This window comes from Cicer arietinum, chromosome 4 (genome assembly GCF_000331145.2).
Source record: "Cicer arietinum cultivar CDC Frontier isolate Library 1 chromosome 4, Cicar.CDCFrontier_v2.0, whole genome shotgun sequence".
NCBI lineage: Eukaryota > Viridiplantae > Streptophyta > Magnoliopsida > Fabales > Fabaceae > Cicer > Cicer arietinum.
The window spans coordinates 14,842,791-14,860,405 of record NC_021163.2 but is presented as its reverse complement, the minus strand read 5'-3'; the positions used below and the strand labels follow the sequence as shown (position 1 = coordinate 14,860,405).

General features: G+C 29.9%; 2 protein-coding genes across 2 annotated transcripts; one reads left to right on the top strand and one right to left on the bottom strand.

The window, feature by feature from the left end:
* Positions 1 to 4,872: 4,872 nt before the first annotated feature.
* On the top strand, positions 4,873 to 10,248 carry LOC101512517 (uncharacterized). The gene is made up of 8 exons (XM_004496895.3): positions 4,873 to 5,041; positions 5,474 to 5,697; positions 6,203 to 6,487; positions 6,722 to 6,787; positions 7,729 to 7,782; positions 7,898 to 8,005; positions 9,184 to 9,265; positions 9,639 to 10,248. The coding sequence occupies exons 2-8, from the start codon at positions 5,500 to 5,502 to the stop codon at positions 9,824 to 9,826; spliced, it is 981 nt and encodes a 326-aa protein (XP_004496952.1). The 5' UTR covers positions 4,873 to 5,041; positions 5,474 to 5,499; the 3' UTR covers positions 9,827 to 10,248.
* Positions 10,249 to 11,381: 1,133 nt separating this feature from the next.
* On the bottom strand, positions 11,382 to 14,649 carry LOC101512194 (receptor protein kinase-like protein At4g34220). The gene is made up of 2 exons (XM_004496894.4): positions 12,886 to 14,649; positions 11,382 to 12,181 (listed from the first exon to the last, which is right to left on the bottom strand). The coding sequence occupies exons 1-2, from the start codon at positions 14,507 to 14,509 to the stop codon at positions 11,526 to 11,528; spliced, it is 2,280 nt and encodes a 759-aa protein (XP_004496951.1). The 5' UTR covers positions 14,510 to 14,649; the 3' UTR covers positions 11,382 to 11,525.
* Between the last annotated feature and the right edge of the window lie 2,966 nt (positions 14,650 to 17,615).

Below are 17,615 nucleotides of genomic sequence, written 5' to 3'. Positions count from 1 at the left end.
ATATATATATATATATATATATAAGTGCGGGTGCGGGGCGGGGTGGGTACTATAGTAACCGTACCCGCACCCATACCCGTTCAATTTAATGGGTAGTTACCCATCCCCATGTCCATACCCATTGTGCGGGTTTTTACCTTGTTTTTTTTGCGGCGTGGATCTGATTGCCATCCCTAATTATAACAATAACATCTCCATGTATATAATTAATTGTTTTTCTTCTCCTATTATTTCATATATTTTTCTTCTAAAATTCTTTATTTATATAATTTATTCTTTTTTCTTTTTTATGGTGTTCAAATCGTATAAAATTACAGAATTAATAACCACTTATTTTTTTTTTTTTGTATGTGTGAAAACTTGAACGCAGTAATTTTTAAACGTTACAATGAAATAAAAATTGTAGTTAGAGTTACTACGATTAAAAAGAAAATTATTTTCACTCATAATGCCAAAAGTAATTTATCCAGATCCTTTTCTCTAATTTGTTCCCAACAATGAATGAGATGTTTGTTTCAAGCATAAGAATTACATTCTCAAGAGTAGATGAGGGGAAATTAGTTTGCACATGTTTGTTTCTTAAAGGGTTTGGAAATTTTTATCCACTCCTTCAAAATAACATCAGGAACACAAACCAAATAGTTTTGTTTAGAAAATACATGACAATAAGTTTCACATCATTATTTCATAGGAAAATTATTTTTGAAAATAAGTTTATCAACCGCGAAAACAAACGCTCCCGAAGAAACGAGCGTGAACGAGTAACAACGACGAACTTTAAAACGATCACAAATAGTAGTGATGACAAATAAGAACAAGCGATGCAGCAAAATGAAGGAAATATTAGGGTAAAAATGGAGGAAAATTGAATACAATATAAAAGAATAACCCTTTCTCAATTCAGGCAAATTACCATTTTTTCACATGTGAACTAACAAGTAAGAAGTTTTCATCCAAGTCACATGCTTTGCTTCCAAAATTTATGGGGGTAAATATGTTATTTGAATAATTTGGAGGTTGAATTGATAAAATAAAACAAAATACATCATGCAGTTTTTTAATTACAGAAAAATAATATATTAAATCTATAACTCTAATTTCCAATAAGCAAAAATAAAATTTAAAATTCTCTCAAAAAACTCATGTAATTTTTAAAGAATTTTAATTGCAATAATTATAAAAACATAAATTCTCAATCAACTTTTAAGAAAATAACTAAACAAAAGAGAATTCTAGTGATAAATATTTTAAAACTTTTGAATTAAATACAAAATTCTCTTAATCTATATCATAGAATATTATGAAATTTTATGAATTTTTTAATATAATATTATATCAAAACTTGTATTTCAATTTTAAAAAGTTTTAATTAAAAATAATTAAAATAAAATTAAAACATAAAAAATAGTTCAAGATTTATCTTTTAATCAATAAAAAAATCGATACCATTGCGTAACAAACCTTTCCTCCAAATCTCTCCTCTTCTTCTAATAACATACGTCAACCACCCACTCCGACTCTCTGCTCCTCGGTTCAATCGCCGCCACCGCCAACTGTTATCGCCACTTTCCACTCTTTCGTTCGACACCTTCTTCCTCAAGTTCTCTCTCTTTTTCCAATTACGCAATAGATTATTCAAATTCCTCTTCATTATCCTTGACTTGAAACCAATTGATGAAATGGCCGTTTATTTTCAGTTAACGTCTGTATCCTGAAACCAATTATCGATTTCAGTGATTTTCTTTTCTCCCTTATGACAGTGTAGTCATTGTTATTTGTTGAAGTTTTTCAGGGCAAACGACAGTGGAGAGAACTTTCTAATTAGCCATTCAGTTGTCGTGTGTTGATTAGTGTTTTTTAAACAACACCTTCGATTAATAAATAATAATAATAATAATAATAATAATAATAATAATAATAATAATAATAATAATAATAATCAAATAAGACATGTAACGTATAAAAAATAGTAACAATTATCTATATATTTTATAAATAAATAAAAAAGTAACAATTATATGTTTTCTAAAAAAAACAATTATCAATATAATTTTTAAAAATATATAGGTTTTATTTAATAATAAGTCACATCATAACTTATAAATTTATTGGTTTTTTGACCGGTACCCGTTAGATTGATTATTAATATTTTAAAATGTGTTTATAAATGGATTAAACTAATAAATTTGTAAGTGCTTCTATTTTAGAAATTGAAACTATGTTGTGACAAAATTTTTAGAAAATACTAATATATTAGATATTAAAATTATACCGTGCGAAAGATTCTAGAAAATACTAATAGTAAGTTACTCTATAAATTTGTTTAAATATGTGATTTCACATTTTTGTTTACTTAAATATCAATTAGAGCAGCAATTAAAAAATATTCGAAAAATTCTAAGAAATTAAAGAATTGTTACAAGATGTGATGACAGTAAAACTAAATTATTTATAAAAATTTGCATGAAAGAAATTTGAGTCTATATATATATATATATACATGTACATTGGTATGCATAGAGAATCATGTAAATTGATAAGGTAGGACATTATGTAATTTGGAATGAGTAGAGTGTAAATTGGTATGAGTAGAGCATCGTGTAAAGAGGTAAATTAGTATGGACAGAGGATCGTGTAGTTTGATATGTGTATAGTGACTAAAATTTATTTTTCCAATTTTTTTTATTATTAAAATTTCACTTTTTATTATTATTAAGAGTCCAATTTTTAATATTAGAAATATATATATATATATATATATGTATGTATTTAGAAATATTACGTATTTAAAACATAATCTCCAACATCTATTACTTGCATATTTTTGTGATGATTTATTTATATATTTATTTTTAGGAGAATCCAAAAATTATGAAATTAAGGATCTAAATTCATTGCTTATAATAAAAAAGAGATGTAGAGAGATACAAGAGAGTGAGAGATACTAGAGAGTGAGAGAGATAGTAGATAGAGATGCAATGTGTATTTAGAAATATTATGTATTTAAAAAATATTTTTTCATACAAACATGTTTTCTTGAAAATTATTTTTATGTCCTTTGTGATAATTTTGTAGTTTAAAAAATCAATTTTATAAAATTTTATACAAACAGGTTATAATACAAAAAAAAAAAATCATTTTTATAATAGTAAATAAACGGGAGTTAAAAAAAAGCATTTATAACAAATCTCTAAATTATTTTTATTTAAGTTCAAATGCACCCAATAATAATAATAATAATAATAAAATATATATATATATATATATATATAAGTGCGGGTGCGGGGCGGGTACTATAGTATCCGTACCCATACCCATTGTGCGGGTTTTTACCTTACCCATTGTGGGTTTTTTTTGCGGGTATGTGTTGATCTGATTGCCATCCCTAATTATAACAATAACATCTCCATCTATATAATTAATTGTTTTTCTTCTCCTATTATTTCATATATTTTTCTTCTAAAATTCTTTATTTATATAATTTATTCTTTTTTCTTTTTTATGGTGTTCAAATCGTATAAAATTACATAATTAATAACCACTTATTTTTTTTTTGTATGTGTGAAAACTTGAACGCAGTAATTTTTAAATGTCACAATGAAATAAAAATTGTAGTTAGAGTTACTACGATTAAAAAGAAAATTATTTTCACTCATAATGCCAAAAGTAATTTATCCAGATCCTTTTCTCTAATTTGTTCCCAACAATGAATGAGATGTTTGTTTCAAGCATAAGAATTACATTCTCAAGAGTAGATGAGGGGAAATTAGTTTGCACATGTTTGTTTCTTAAAGGGTTTGGAAATTTTTATCCACTCCTTCAAAATAACATCAGGAACACAAACCAAATAGTTTTGTTTAGAAAATACATGACAATAAGTTTCACATCATTATTTCATAGGAAAATTATTCTTGAAAATAAGTTTATCAACCGCGAAAACAAACGCCTCCGAAGAAACGAGCGTGAACGGGTAACAACGACGAACTTTAAAACGATCACAAATAGTAGTGATGACAAATAAGAACAAGCGATGCAGCAAAATGAAGGAAATATTAGGGTAAAAATGGAGGAAAATTGAGTACAATATAAAAGAATAACCCTTTCTCAATTCAGACAAATTACCATTTTTTCACATGTGAACTAACAAGTCAGAAGTTTTCATCCAAGTCACATGCTTTGCTTCCAAAATTTATGGGGGTAAATATGTTATTTGAATAATTTGGAGGTTGAATTGATAAAATAAAACAAAATACATCATGCAGTTTTTTAATTACAGAAAAATAATATATTAAATCTATAACTCTAATTTCTAATAAGCAAAAATAAAATTTAAAATTCTCTCAAAAAACTCATGTAATTTTTAAAGAATTTTAATTGCAAAAATTATAAAAACATAAATTCTCAATCAACTTTTAAGAAAATAACTAAACAAAAGAGAATTCTAGTGATAAATATTTTAAAACTTTTGAATTAAATACAAAATTCTCTTAATCTATATCATGAAATATTATGAAATTTTTTAATATAATATTATATCAAAACTTATATTTCAATTTTAAAATTTTTTAATTAAAAATAATTAAAATAAAATTAAAACATAAAAAATAGTTCAAGATTTATCTTTTAATCAATAACAAAATCGATACGATATTAGAATATTAGATTTATCTTTAGCTTGTGGGGGAGTGTTAGAATATTAGAAAATATCTTATAGTATATTTTATATTATATGAGAGTATCTTAAATTATTTATTAAGATCAATTTATAAGAGATATCTTATCAATAGGAGATATCTTAGAATATCTTTCATTATCATTATGATTTATTATTTAGGATTATCTATAAATAGAGATTTTTGCCTAACAAATCACACTGTATGATTTTTTCAAACAATAAATAAACCTAAAGATTTTGTTCAAAACCTTTCCTCCAAATCTCTTCTAATAACATTCGGCAACAACCCACCCGTTCAATCGCCGCCACCGCCAACTGTCATCGCCGCTTTGCACTCTTCCGTTCTACACCTTCCTTCTTCCTAAGGTTCTCTCTTTTTCCAATTACACAATGGATTATTCGAATTCCTCTTCATTATCCTAATTGAATCTGAAATGACCGTTTATATTCACGATTTCTTTCTCTTTGGTTTTCAGTTAATGTCTGTATCCTGAAACCAATTATTTATAGATTTCACTGATTTTCTTTTCTCCCTTATGGACAGTGTAGTCATTGTTATTTGTTGAAGTTTTTTTAGGGCAAACGACAGTGGAGATAATTTTCTAATTAGCCATTCACTCGTGTGTGTTGATTAGTGTTTTTTAAACAACACCTTCGATTAATAAATAATAATAATAATAATAATAATAATAATAATAATAATAATAATAATAATAATAATAATAATAATAATAATAATAATAATAATAATAATCAAATTACTTATAGCGTGTGTTTGTGTTTTTTGAATTTGGGAAGGAATTTGAATCTCAAGTTGAAGAAAGATGGGTGAGAGGAAGGTTTTGAACAAGTATTACCCACCTGATTTCGATCCTGCCAAGCTTCCCAGAGTTAGAAGGCCCAAAAATCTACAAATCAAGGTACGCATGATGCTTCCCATGAGCATTCGATGCAACACTTGTGGTAATTACATTTACAAGGGCACCAAGTTCAACTCCAGAAAAGAAGATGTTATTGGCGAGGTAAAATTATTAATATGAGAATATTTCGAACATGTTCAATTTTAGATTTTGTGTTGTTTAGTATCTGACTATCTGTATTTTAATGTCATTTGATGTTGGTTTTAGGGAAGCATGGTAAGGTTTGTGTGTGGTTTGTTTTTGGATTCCAAATATACTCCCTCCTCTTCATATTAAGTGTCACATTTGGAAAATTTGTCTGTCTCAATATTTGTCATTCCAGATTATCAATGAAGTATTAATTGCTTTTTCCACCAATTTTACATTAGCTGTTGTATCTCAACCCACCTAAGTTACTAACTACTCCACTAATTAGTAACTACTACTTAATATATATACTTTTAGTAGATGGAACTCATTTTATCATAGAAATTAGTACATTCAACTATTTCTTAAGAAGTGTGCATAGTGGACGGAATATGATTGAGTTTCTTAATGCCTTGTGTGCGATTTGGTTTTGATTATGATATTGGGTTTGAGTTTATTTTGTTTGATCTTTTTTGTGCAGACATATTTGGGAATTCAAATTTTCAGATTCTATTTCAAATGCACTCGGTGCTCGGCTGAACTTGCCATGAAGACTGATCCACAGAATTCAGATTACGTCGTTGAGTCTGGTGCGACCAGAAACTTTGAACCTTGGCGCGCAGAGGATGTGGAAACTGATGAAATGAAAAAGAAAAGGGAAGCTGAAGAAATGGGAGATGCAATGAAGTCCTTAGAGAATAGAACCCTGGATTCTAAAAGAGAGATGGACATCCTTGCTGCACTGGATGAAATGAAGTCAATGAAGGTATACTTATTGCTGTAACTGCTGTGCATCTTGCAACGTGTCTGATTGGATGCCTGTGCATAAATATTCTCTATGGATCTGGATATTACAATTTTAGAATTAGAATATAGCACATGTTGCCTAAATATATGACATTTGTTTCTGGGATCATTTGTTCTTACAGTAATTACATTTGTTCATATATCTGAAGTCTGTCCATTCTAGTTGCTGATGAGAATCTCTTTTGTTTTCCAGTCTAGGCATGCAACTGTAAGTGTTGATGAAATGCTTGCGGCCTTGCAACGAACGGCAGCAGACAAGGTATGGTAAATCTTGCTATATAATAAGATATTATCATTTTTGTTCAAGAAATTTCCTGTTTGAAGGAAGGGATTGTCATTGATTACAAAAGGGATAAATATGAGTTGAAACTTTAAAATTTGTGACATCTAATTGGTTGGTACACGTAGCTATGAATCACATTCAGACACACAAACACTAGACTCAACATTGAGATGACAATCAAGATTATCTCCTCTGACTTACTAACTTGATATGCCTAAATGTAAATATGTGTGGGCTTGTGGGGTTGGGGTACATGATGAGCAGAGGGAGTATAGAAATCCAAATGAGTTGGGCTGGAGGCATCCTTTTAACATTTGGTATAATCTTGCAATGCAATGTTAACACTCAAAACCTGAATTGGAGATCAGATAGTGAGAGCTGAGAATACAGAGAAGAGAGAAGAGAAGAGAAATAGCACTTCTGTAATTCTTTACTAAATCATTAACAGAGAGCAAACAAGAAAATATGCTTCCAAGTTCCAAGAGTGTCTCTTTCAACAAGGGTTTTCCCTATCACAACTGATCCCCTGCTCTGTTTCAATATTAACAAATCTGAATACCTTTCTTCTACACTCTCCTAGAGTCCTACTATTTAAACTATATATCCTTACACTAAATGGATTTTAACTGTCCTACCTCTTCACTTTCTGTTACTATTATAACTAGCACCTCTGTAGGTCTTTTCTGCTTTTAGAACAGAAAACTTGGCCCTCATTGGGAACTTAAGTTGCAAACCCTAACTCATGCCTTTTAGTTGATAACCCTCAACTTTAGCGTTGCAAGACAACCAGCACAAACACTGTTTTTCTAATTGTTTCAAGTTTTGGGCTATAACATAAGTTGAACGTGTAATTCAATTAAATTCTTTAAATACTTTTCTGTTTCCCCATAATGATAATTTATAACATATGTTCTTAGGAGAAAAGACTTGAAGAAGAAGATGAAGCACTGATAAAATCAATTTTCTCTAATGTGAGTATCTCTGTCCCATTCTTCCAGTTCTCCTTATTTTAACTACTTTCAATATCTGTTATTTTCTTCTTTTTGAAATTAATATACATGGTTTGTTTTGTACTATTTTAAACAGAATTCAGAAGTTTCTATCAGCAGAATTCGTGATGAAGATATTGAAACTGAGGAGGAATTGTTTCAGCTTTCAAATGGACATGGTGAAACATCCAATGATAATCCAAAGGTACCAAGCTGTCAAGTAGTAATAGATTTTCTTCAATGTCTTGTTGGCGGTTGGCCTAATAAATTATAGCGGCATCATTATTCAGAACCTTGTTTCTAATCATTTTCATTTCATCCCACCCTCTCAACTGTTGAAATCCAGGAACTTAAATCTTCAGCTTTTGTTATTCCTCTTTGAACTAAGTTCCGATCTCTTACATTTTCAGTCAAATATCGTGGAATTGCTTTCTTGTCTATCTTTTTCCAAACCAGCTATTATTCTCTGCAAATTTGATTTCACTATTTGTTCAGAACTTCTGAATGACATGCACTAGTATAATTTTCTTGTTCGGGTCTGTAAGCTCCTTGTTTTTCTCTCTTAATGCTAGAAAATAAAGTAACACAGACTTATGAAACATTCTTGTTATCTTCTAAAAACGAACAGAACATGATCATTTGGAGCTTGCATTTCTGACTTATGTTAAATCCAATTATGTTTAAAGGATGTGAATTTTGTTTTGGTTATATTAACTGCACATAAAGATTATCAGATGTTTCAACAAATATATAGTTAAATTTCTTTTGGATTTGCAAAAATCAGCATTTATTAATAAGATGCCTAATTACTCATATCCTTAGGATGCTGAAATCATATACTAGCTGTTTCAGCTTTGTTTGTGTTAGAACCAGTAAAGTAATATTCGTAGTGAATTATGATGTTTAATTGAATTAAAATGAAAACATAAATGTTACAAAAGACCACTGGTTGTTTGAGAGCCTGCCCTCTCCCTAATAACCCCCAAACTAAAACAAATAACTGAATGCCCAAACTTCTATTTCCCAACTTTATTTAAATAGACACACCATGGGCAGTTACAACAAAAGACAATTTTTTTAAAAAAAATTGGGGAAGAAAAAATTATTATTTATAACGGTGGCACTTATTTTACAACTATTCCAAGTGGGATTTGAACCATGTCCCTAGAGGATACAAAGTAAAGCTCTAACCCCTGAATTGACTCCTCTTGGACACAACAAAAGACAAATTGACAATAATAGTTAGACATAAACAATCATAAATTTAGTCAGTTACAGACCTACAGACCAATCAAATTGGATCAGCATTAAACTTTTTGCGTCTCACATATGTTTGCTTAATTGGAGGCCTGTTCCTAACAGTTTGTTCGTATCTATCTACAGAGGCAAAAAAAATCCGAAGATCTCCCAGGAAAAGCAACCGACACTCTGACAAAAGCCAGTTTGGATGACTCTGGCAAAGAAGGTAAATGACATTTTTGGGCATGTTTTCAAGCAAATCAATTAGATAAATCAAATTTCATTAATGCATTATGCACATGGAATATTTAGTCACATTATCACCACTAAGTGACACGTAGATTTGTTTTGTAACTGAAGTAACATTGAGGAGAGGTAGCAGATCAATTCGACTGATCATTTTCAGTCGTGTACCATATCTATTGTTCTGCTTCAATATCTTACATTTGGTGTCCACCATCCACATCTGCATTGTTTCATTTTGATTTGAGTGTACTGCTGTAGTCTAATTTTTTATTTTTGTTGGATGGGATTTTTTATGATACCATCAACATGCGAAACATCATTTTTGTAACACATTATGCCATCTGTTTATGCAGAAAAATTGAGCAGCAGTCGTGGAAAGCTTAATCCATTGGTGACGATTTCTGTGGTTAAGAAACCAGGGACCCCTAATGTTAAAAGCCCTGCAGAGACCAAATTAAAGGAAAAAGAGGAAGATGATAAAACAACCACTGCTACTGGACTACTATCTTTGTGCCAAAGTTATGGAAGTGATGAGGATTAGTTGTCATAAATATTTGGAATGATTATATTCCACAGCTGCTTCCAATGCATTGTATATTATGATGTAGGATATAAATTCTTCATTTTCAAATTCTTGAAGTATTTTCTTTTGTCATCTTATTTAAGATCAATGAAGAAGAGGAACACAACATAGAATGCTTGTTTGGCTTTTTTTTCTTCTATTTTGATGTTTGGTTTTTTTGGTGTTGGGGGTGTGCAAAAAGCATAACCTTGTTCTATCTATACTAGTATGGTGATACCTGTCTGGCTCCCCAAATCCCTCTATTTCCTTTCGGTGATTGCCCATCTGTCCTCCATATTCCGATAGTGTAGCTTCCGGTAAAAGTACACTAGCATTTGATTCCAACAGGACATCTAGTGTTGTAATAAGTACTTGGTTTAATTGTAGTTTTGGTTTCTTTATTTTAGCTGAATTACGAAAATAGTTTTATTTATTTATTTATTTATTTTTTTTCTTTCTATTTTGGCCCTTTAAATAGATTTTTGATTTAAAATTTGTTAAAGTGTCATTTTTTTAAACTACCATCATTTATGATCATAGATTTCATATATAATTACTGTATCATGAGATCTCGAGGCATAGTATGATTTAGTTGATTTTTTATTTATATTTGAAATGGAAAGGTGTATATGTGAAAGATGTCAAACGGTTTTAATAATTATACTACCAATGTACTTTTTTTTTATTAACAAAAGAGCCTAAGCCCCAAGAACACAAACTAAAACCTTTAAGAAAAGTTGTACAAACGACATCTACCAAAAATGCAATTTTTTTTACTCAGCCTACTAAAAATGTACTAGAAATATTGTCAAAAGAAAGTGTACTAGAGTTAATACATCGGGCTCGCTGATTCTTTGGATTTTCTATTATAAAAATTTGGTGCTCATGCAAAATCTTAATTTAAGAAATTATGTACAAAATTTTTAATTTATGAATTTACAATAGAAACTCTTTTTTAAAAAATCTTAAAATTCTTTTTTTTTCTTCCTGCTATTAGAAATTAAAATAAGCGTCACTATCATCCTAATAACAAATCTATAATAGTGTCACAGTTTTCACAGCAGATTCATAAAAAAGTTCCACTATTTGACATAATTACTATCCGAACACCCTTATTACTATCACGATATTTCCTCAAATAAATCAGTAATCTATCTCGAACAACATCATCAACACAGTATTTTCAAACTCATTATTTCTCCGAAGTTCAAAATAATATTTGTACTTTAGTGATGGGTATGTAATTTATTAATCTTGGAATTAGAAAGCAAATGTAGAACTTGACTACATTAAATTAAAATAAGAAGTTAGGATATTACTTTACGAATCTCTCACTCTCAACTTTCTGAATATTATATAAAAAATGTCATTCAATTTTAAAGACTAAAAGAGTGGTTTAAAATAAGCCATTTTAACCTCAAATGAGAAGCATGGGCATTCGTATGTACAACTAGTTAAAGTGTAAACAGTGTCGCCTCTTGCGCATGGTCAGCAACACCGTCCATTTCCTATAGTCTCCGCCGAAAGCAACTCATACAAACAAATTTTCAATTCACACCTTTCCAATAATCTTTTCCCTTGCTCATACTAATTTCAAGTCAATAAAAGTTGAAAATAAAAATAAAAATATAAACAGCTTGATCTAAAAACAGGGTTCAAGTCACATGAAAACAATTAATTAATAAGCAGCGGTAGGAATCTTTTCTAAGATTTGTAGTGCTTCTTTCATGGACGGTCTCTTTTGTGGTACAATAGAAACACAATTTAATCCCAACTTCAAACACGTGAACACCATATTTTCTCTACCTTCCACCTCATGCTTAATGGCCACGTCAATAATTCTCAACACCCGGTTTTTCTCTTCTTCAACTGAACCGGGTCCAGACCACTGGTCAAACTCCCGGTCCGATAAAACCCTCCCACTTAGAAGCTCCAACAAAACAACGCCAAATGAATACACATCCCATTTGGAGTTTGGTTTTATGTTTTGTAATGACTCTGGTGCTTGATATTGTGCTTGGGCCCCACTAGATGATGATGACCCATATGGGCTACAATTTGAACCAATGAGAACCTCTTGTTGGTTTCTTTGGTTAACCACCACTAATTGTCTACCCGAACCGTTTCCTCTATCTTTTAAGAGTAGCCGGTCCAATCCAAAATCACTTATGATAGGTTCCATTTCTGAACTTAACAAAATGTTGCTTGGTTTAATATTGGCGTGCACATGTTTCTTGTCGTGAATAAAAACTAGTCCTCTTGCTGTCCCTTTTGCTATCTTCAACCGCATGTCCAAGGATAAGTTCATAGGAGACGACGATGAACCTCCTCTTCCTAAACATCATTAACACAATCAATTTATTAATTCACATGAACTTAACAAATATTAATTTAATTACTCATATATATATCACTATCTATTCCACTTGTAGTTCCATAGATATATAAAAATGGTAGGTATTTTGTAAAACATTTATAAAATGTTTGTGATTAGTAATTAGTTATGGGAGAAGCAAATTATTAGCACTAACAATCGAATTTTTAACTTCCTTCGTGAATTTCTTTCCATATCTCAAACCTTACTATTGAATTATATCTCGGGAACTATAATGTTATAGTAGTCTATTGCTAAGATATGATTAAACGTTAATTAAAGAGATAGAGATTCCAATACCCTTTTAAAATAAATAGATTGAATTATTAAGTATTTGTAGCATAAACACTATCACTGTCATGTAAGTTTGAAATAAAAAATATTTTTATAAGCTATTTTGGAGAGTATATAAAAATAAGTTGAAAAGGGTATTTCATAAGTTCAACAAACAACTTCAGAAGATAAAGATTAAATAAGTGAATTCAAAGAAGTAACATTTTTCATATACTCTAGGAACTACTAATCAAACATAAGAAATTAATATTTTGATATAGAGTGATAATCATGAACTAAACTGGGGGGTTAGCTCTAAAAAGAATCATGATTTATGAACACTAATTGAACTAATCTATGTAAAATGCAGAGGAAAATAACGTGAACTTACTATAACCAATGGTGGCTAAGCTTCCATTAGGAACAAATTCATAGATCACAAGCTTCTCTTCATCACTCCAACAAAACCCAAGAATCTTAACCAAATTAGCATGACGAAGCTTTGCAATACCTCTCACTTGATTCTCAAACTCCTTCATTCTCTCAACACCACACTCACCAATCCTTCTAACAGCAAAAACTCTTCCATCTTCTAACACTGCTTTATACACAATGCTCACACGGCTTGTTCCAAGTACATAAGCTGAAGCCTTCAACAATGTCTCCAGCTCCAGCTTTGTCTCGCCGTCCACCGATACCAGAGTGCCTTGGTTCCGGTGGACGGTGTTGATTTCATGGTCACTGTCAGAAGAACTAGTTGCTTCTGATGTCTCTTCTTGTTTCATAGTTAAACATGAACATGGAAGTGAATGTGTTTTTTTCACTTCTTGTTCTTGTTTGGCTACATTTTCATGTTCTTCTTCTGTCTTCTTCTTCTTCTCTGAATCAATGTTTGGTTTTTTTGGATATCTTTTCTTTCTTTGTTGATAAACAAAAAGAATGATGAGAGATAAAATTGCCATGCCAGCTAAGTCTCCTACAACAATGGCTGCTATTGTAGAAGGTTTTAATCCATTCTGAGAAGAACCATTTGTTGTTGTTGTTGTTGTGTTTGTTTCAATTGTTTTTGGTATAGCTGCAATAGCTGGTGAAGAAGTGTTGGTGAAATTTTGTGGAGGAGTTGAAATAGTTGAAGGAATAGTACAAAGAATCTTCAAAGGTTTACCACATAGATCAGAATTTCCGGAGAAAGATTCTGTTTTTTGATTCATCCAAAGAACAGAATCAGGTATCTGTCCTGTTAAATTGTTGAATGATAGATCAATTGTTGAGTTTTCATGAATGTGTTTTGCAAATGTTAATGGTATTGTTCCTGAGATTTTGTTATAAGAGAGATTCAAGTAATGCAAGTTTTCACCATTGAAATTATTTGGAAGTGAACCATTGAACAAATTTGAAGACAGATCTAAAAGCTCCAAAGAGTTAAACCCATTTGGGATTTCACCAGAAAAATAGTTACTTTTCAATGAAACAACTGTTAGATTCGTTAGGGTAGTGAGGTTTTTTGGGATTGACCCAACAAATGCATTATCAGAAAGATTGAGACTTTGAAGGTTTTTGGATTTTCCAATCAACTCAGGAAGTTTACCTGAGATAGCATTGTTGGAAAGAGAAAGGATTTGAAGTTGAGAAGAATTGAAAATAGAGTTTGGTAATGAACCGTTTAAGAAATTATTTGAGAGATCAATGTGTTGAAGGTTTTGGATTAAGCCTAATTCTTCAGCAATGGAACCAAGTAGTTGACTATTTGGAAGGATTAAGCTAGTTACTCTTAAAAAATCAAGTGTATTAGGAGATTTTATTTCAGTGCATGCAACTCCATGCCATGAACATGGAGTTGCATCATCATAGTTCCATGTTTCAAAGACTGATAAAGGGTCACTGAGGATGGAGTATTTGAATTTAAGTAAGAAAATTCCATCAGAGTTAAGAGATGAACATGATTGAACTAGTAGTAGTAGAAGGAAAGATAGAGATAAATAGTGATTATGAGAAAAAGAGTTAATTAGTCTCATGATAATTTGTTGAGATGATAACACAAAGCATATTGGTTTGGAACTACAAGTTCATGGTGTAGAAAAAGAACATTTGGAACAAGGATATGGTTACCAACTACAATATGTTTGTTCTGTTTCACCAAATCTTTGTTCAATTTTAATGCTTTTGGTATGGTTAAGTAGAAAGAAATGTTAGAGAATTTGAGGAAGAAAAATGAATAAAAGGGTGTGAAGAGAAAAAAGAGAGGAGGAATTGGATTGAGTTTGTTGAGGGAAAGTGGTAGTAGAAATGAAAAATAATTCTCCTACTTTATGTGCAGTTGGTAATAAAAATGAAATGATTTAAAAAAAAAAGTAGAGAGATAATAAAAGAGTGGGATAAATGGTATTGTTATGGCAACTATCTTTGTCAAATTAGTAAAAAAACAAGAAATAATTTATATGACAAAATAGGCAAATGGAACAGAAAGGAATCTAATTGAGACTACAAGACACCCAAATGAGTTGGAGCCCATAACTATACCGTCCTTCACTGATACCCCGTGAATTTAGTATACCTTGTTTGTTTGTGTATTGGGTGAAAAGTGATTTTTTTCTTTTATGAAAGTGATCACTATTGTTTGTGTATTAGATTATTTTACTGATTTGAGACTTTATGTTTAAACAGTTATTATTTATTTTTTATTTATTTAATTTTTGTATATCTTCAATGTAAATAGTTGTATTATGGTCGATGAATAACAACTACTTAATTATGTCATTTTTAAATAACTCTAATTAAAATTAAAAATGTTCTCAACGATTGATCTAACGGTTTGATATATCGATGGGATAACTTTTTTTATTTATAATGAAAGTGTATATATTAACTTTCTTTTTTAATAAATGTGTTTTTACTATTTATTTTTTAAATTATGTCTGACATAAGATTTACGGTCGGTAGGAAATGCACCAATATTTAGGAATTAAAATTATATTTAAAACTGCAAGAGTGATTTGCAGATATGACGACAATATTTTAATTTTGTTAACAGGGTGTATGGTTGTTTTTAGCTTATACTTTGTTGTGGAATAAACTACTCATGTACTGTCCTAAGCATGTGTGAAAATAGCAGATGCACCACATTTTGGTGTCAAACTTAATTTATTTATTTGATATAAACTTTTGAAACGGTTGTTGACCAAAAACTTTTGAAACATTTAATGATTTTTACTTTTATTCTTTTATCACCGTTTCATTCAGCTTGCAGTTGCAGAGTAGTACATATGCTCTAGAGTGTGTCAACTGAAATTCAATATTTATTTAGTTTTTTTTTTATAACAAAATTTAGTTTTTCTTTTGGGGAAATTAAGGGGTATACGGATTTTACTCCAAAAAACTATTTGAAACCCTTCTTTATGAGGGCGCTAGGCCACAAAGTCAGCCTTAAACACAAGGGATGATCATGATGGACTAAAGAAACTATACACAAGTGGTTTGGATGCAAAATATTAAGAGATATACATCTGATAGTGAATATAAGATAAAAATAGTCAATAACAATTAATATATTTTAGATCAAATACAATTATTTTTGTACATCAAACTTTCTCTTATATTTGAAATTGAATGAAGTAGATATATAAGCTTTCTTAATGTTAAACTTTTTTAATCACATTTTACTAATGTCTCAAATGTGAGTTTATATATGCTCCCTCTCAAATATATATTTTTTAATCTACTTAATATATTTGTATTGTTGAGAAAGATTTTTACTATTAGGAGTTGATCATCTGCATCTCAAACTATAGTAAACTCCACTATTTAATATTACCGTTGAATCAGAATTCACTAGTGGAGCTTATAATAGTAAAATGCTCTCGGATAATCACAATGAGTTGTGAACAACTACACAATTAATTAATTTGAATTATATATCTTCACTCAAAATATTTAAATATAAGATATGAGTGCTCTCACTTGTTATATTATTAAACATATTCACATTTTTATAAAACGTGAAATTTACTCATATTTGATAATCCAAGAGATAAAACTCAGAAGATAAAATAAAATTAGAGAATTGAAGGCTTAGAGAAACTTCGGTGGTGAAGTTCTCCTTGTCTGCTTTACCCATTAGTGGATCTTTCTATGAACTCATCTCTAAGCATTTCATCCCATTATATTGGAGGTGTTCTTAGTCAAATTCACCGAATCATTTTTCTCTTCTAAAATTTTCTCAAGTTGATTTATATATCCACAAAACATGCAAACAAATATATAATAGAATAAACATTTAGAAAGAGGGAGATTAGAAGAAAAATGGAAGGACAAAACTGTTTGTATATGTAGGATAGTCAAATAAATGATTGCAATCCTAATAAAAAGATGGGGGTTTTAGCGAGAAATAATAAAAATAATAGAAAATGACAATGTAAAGAAACGATATTTTTTTTTTTTACAATCATTAATTTAATCATTGTATTATATAATTGTAGCTTTCAACGATTAATAACTATACAATTCACCACTATGTTAATTGTGAGTGTAAAATTATTATTTAAGGTGATACTATATATTTATTAAATTCTAAAAATAATATCCATTATCGATGTTTTGATGTTTAATAATAATACTAGAGATTAGTTTTTTCTTTACTTAACGAAAAAATTAAAAATTATTAAAGAATTATATTGTTGGACACTCATGCACCAATCTACACTTTAAACTGAAAATAATAAAAATAGAAATAGTGATGTTATAGGTGTAGTATTGGTGATTTAATAGTGTACTTGGGTGGGTCGAGCTGCCAAATTGATCACCAAATCCAATATAACATGATTTTTATGCATACCCGATCATTCTTGGATCTACCTGATCTAATCAATTGAAATTCGTTTATATTCAGATCGGGTAATTGGTTCAACAATTTGAACCCGTTGACTCGACTCAGTGACTAATTATGTTTTTCTTTTTAAAAAAAAAATTGTTTGACAAACCAATAATCCAACAATCTAATAGAGTTTCATTATTTTTCTTCTTTATATGATTTTTAATTGATGTCATCCACCTTCTTCATCTCTTTCACATTTGCGCCATTTTCTTCTTTTATTATAAACTTCTTAAGGTCGCACTAGATATATA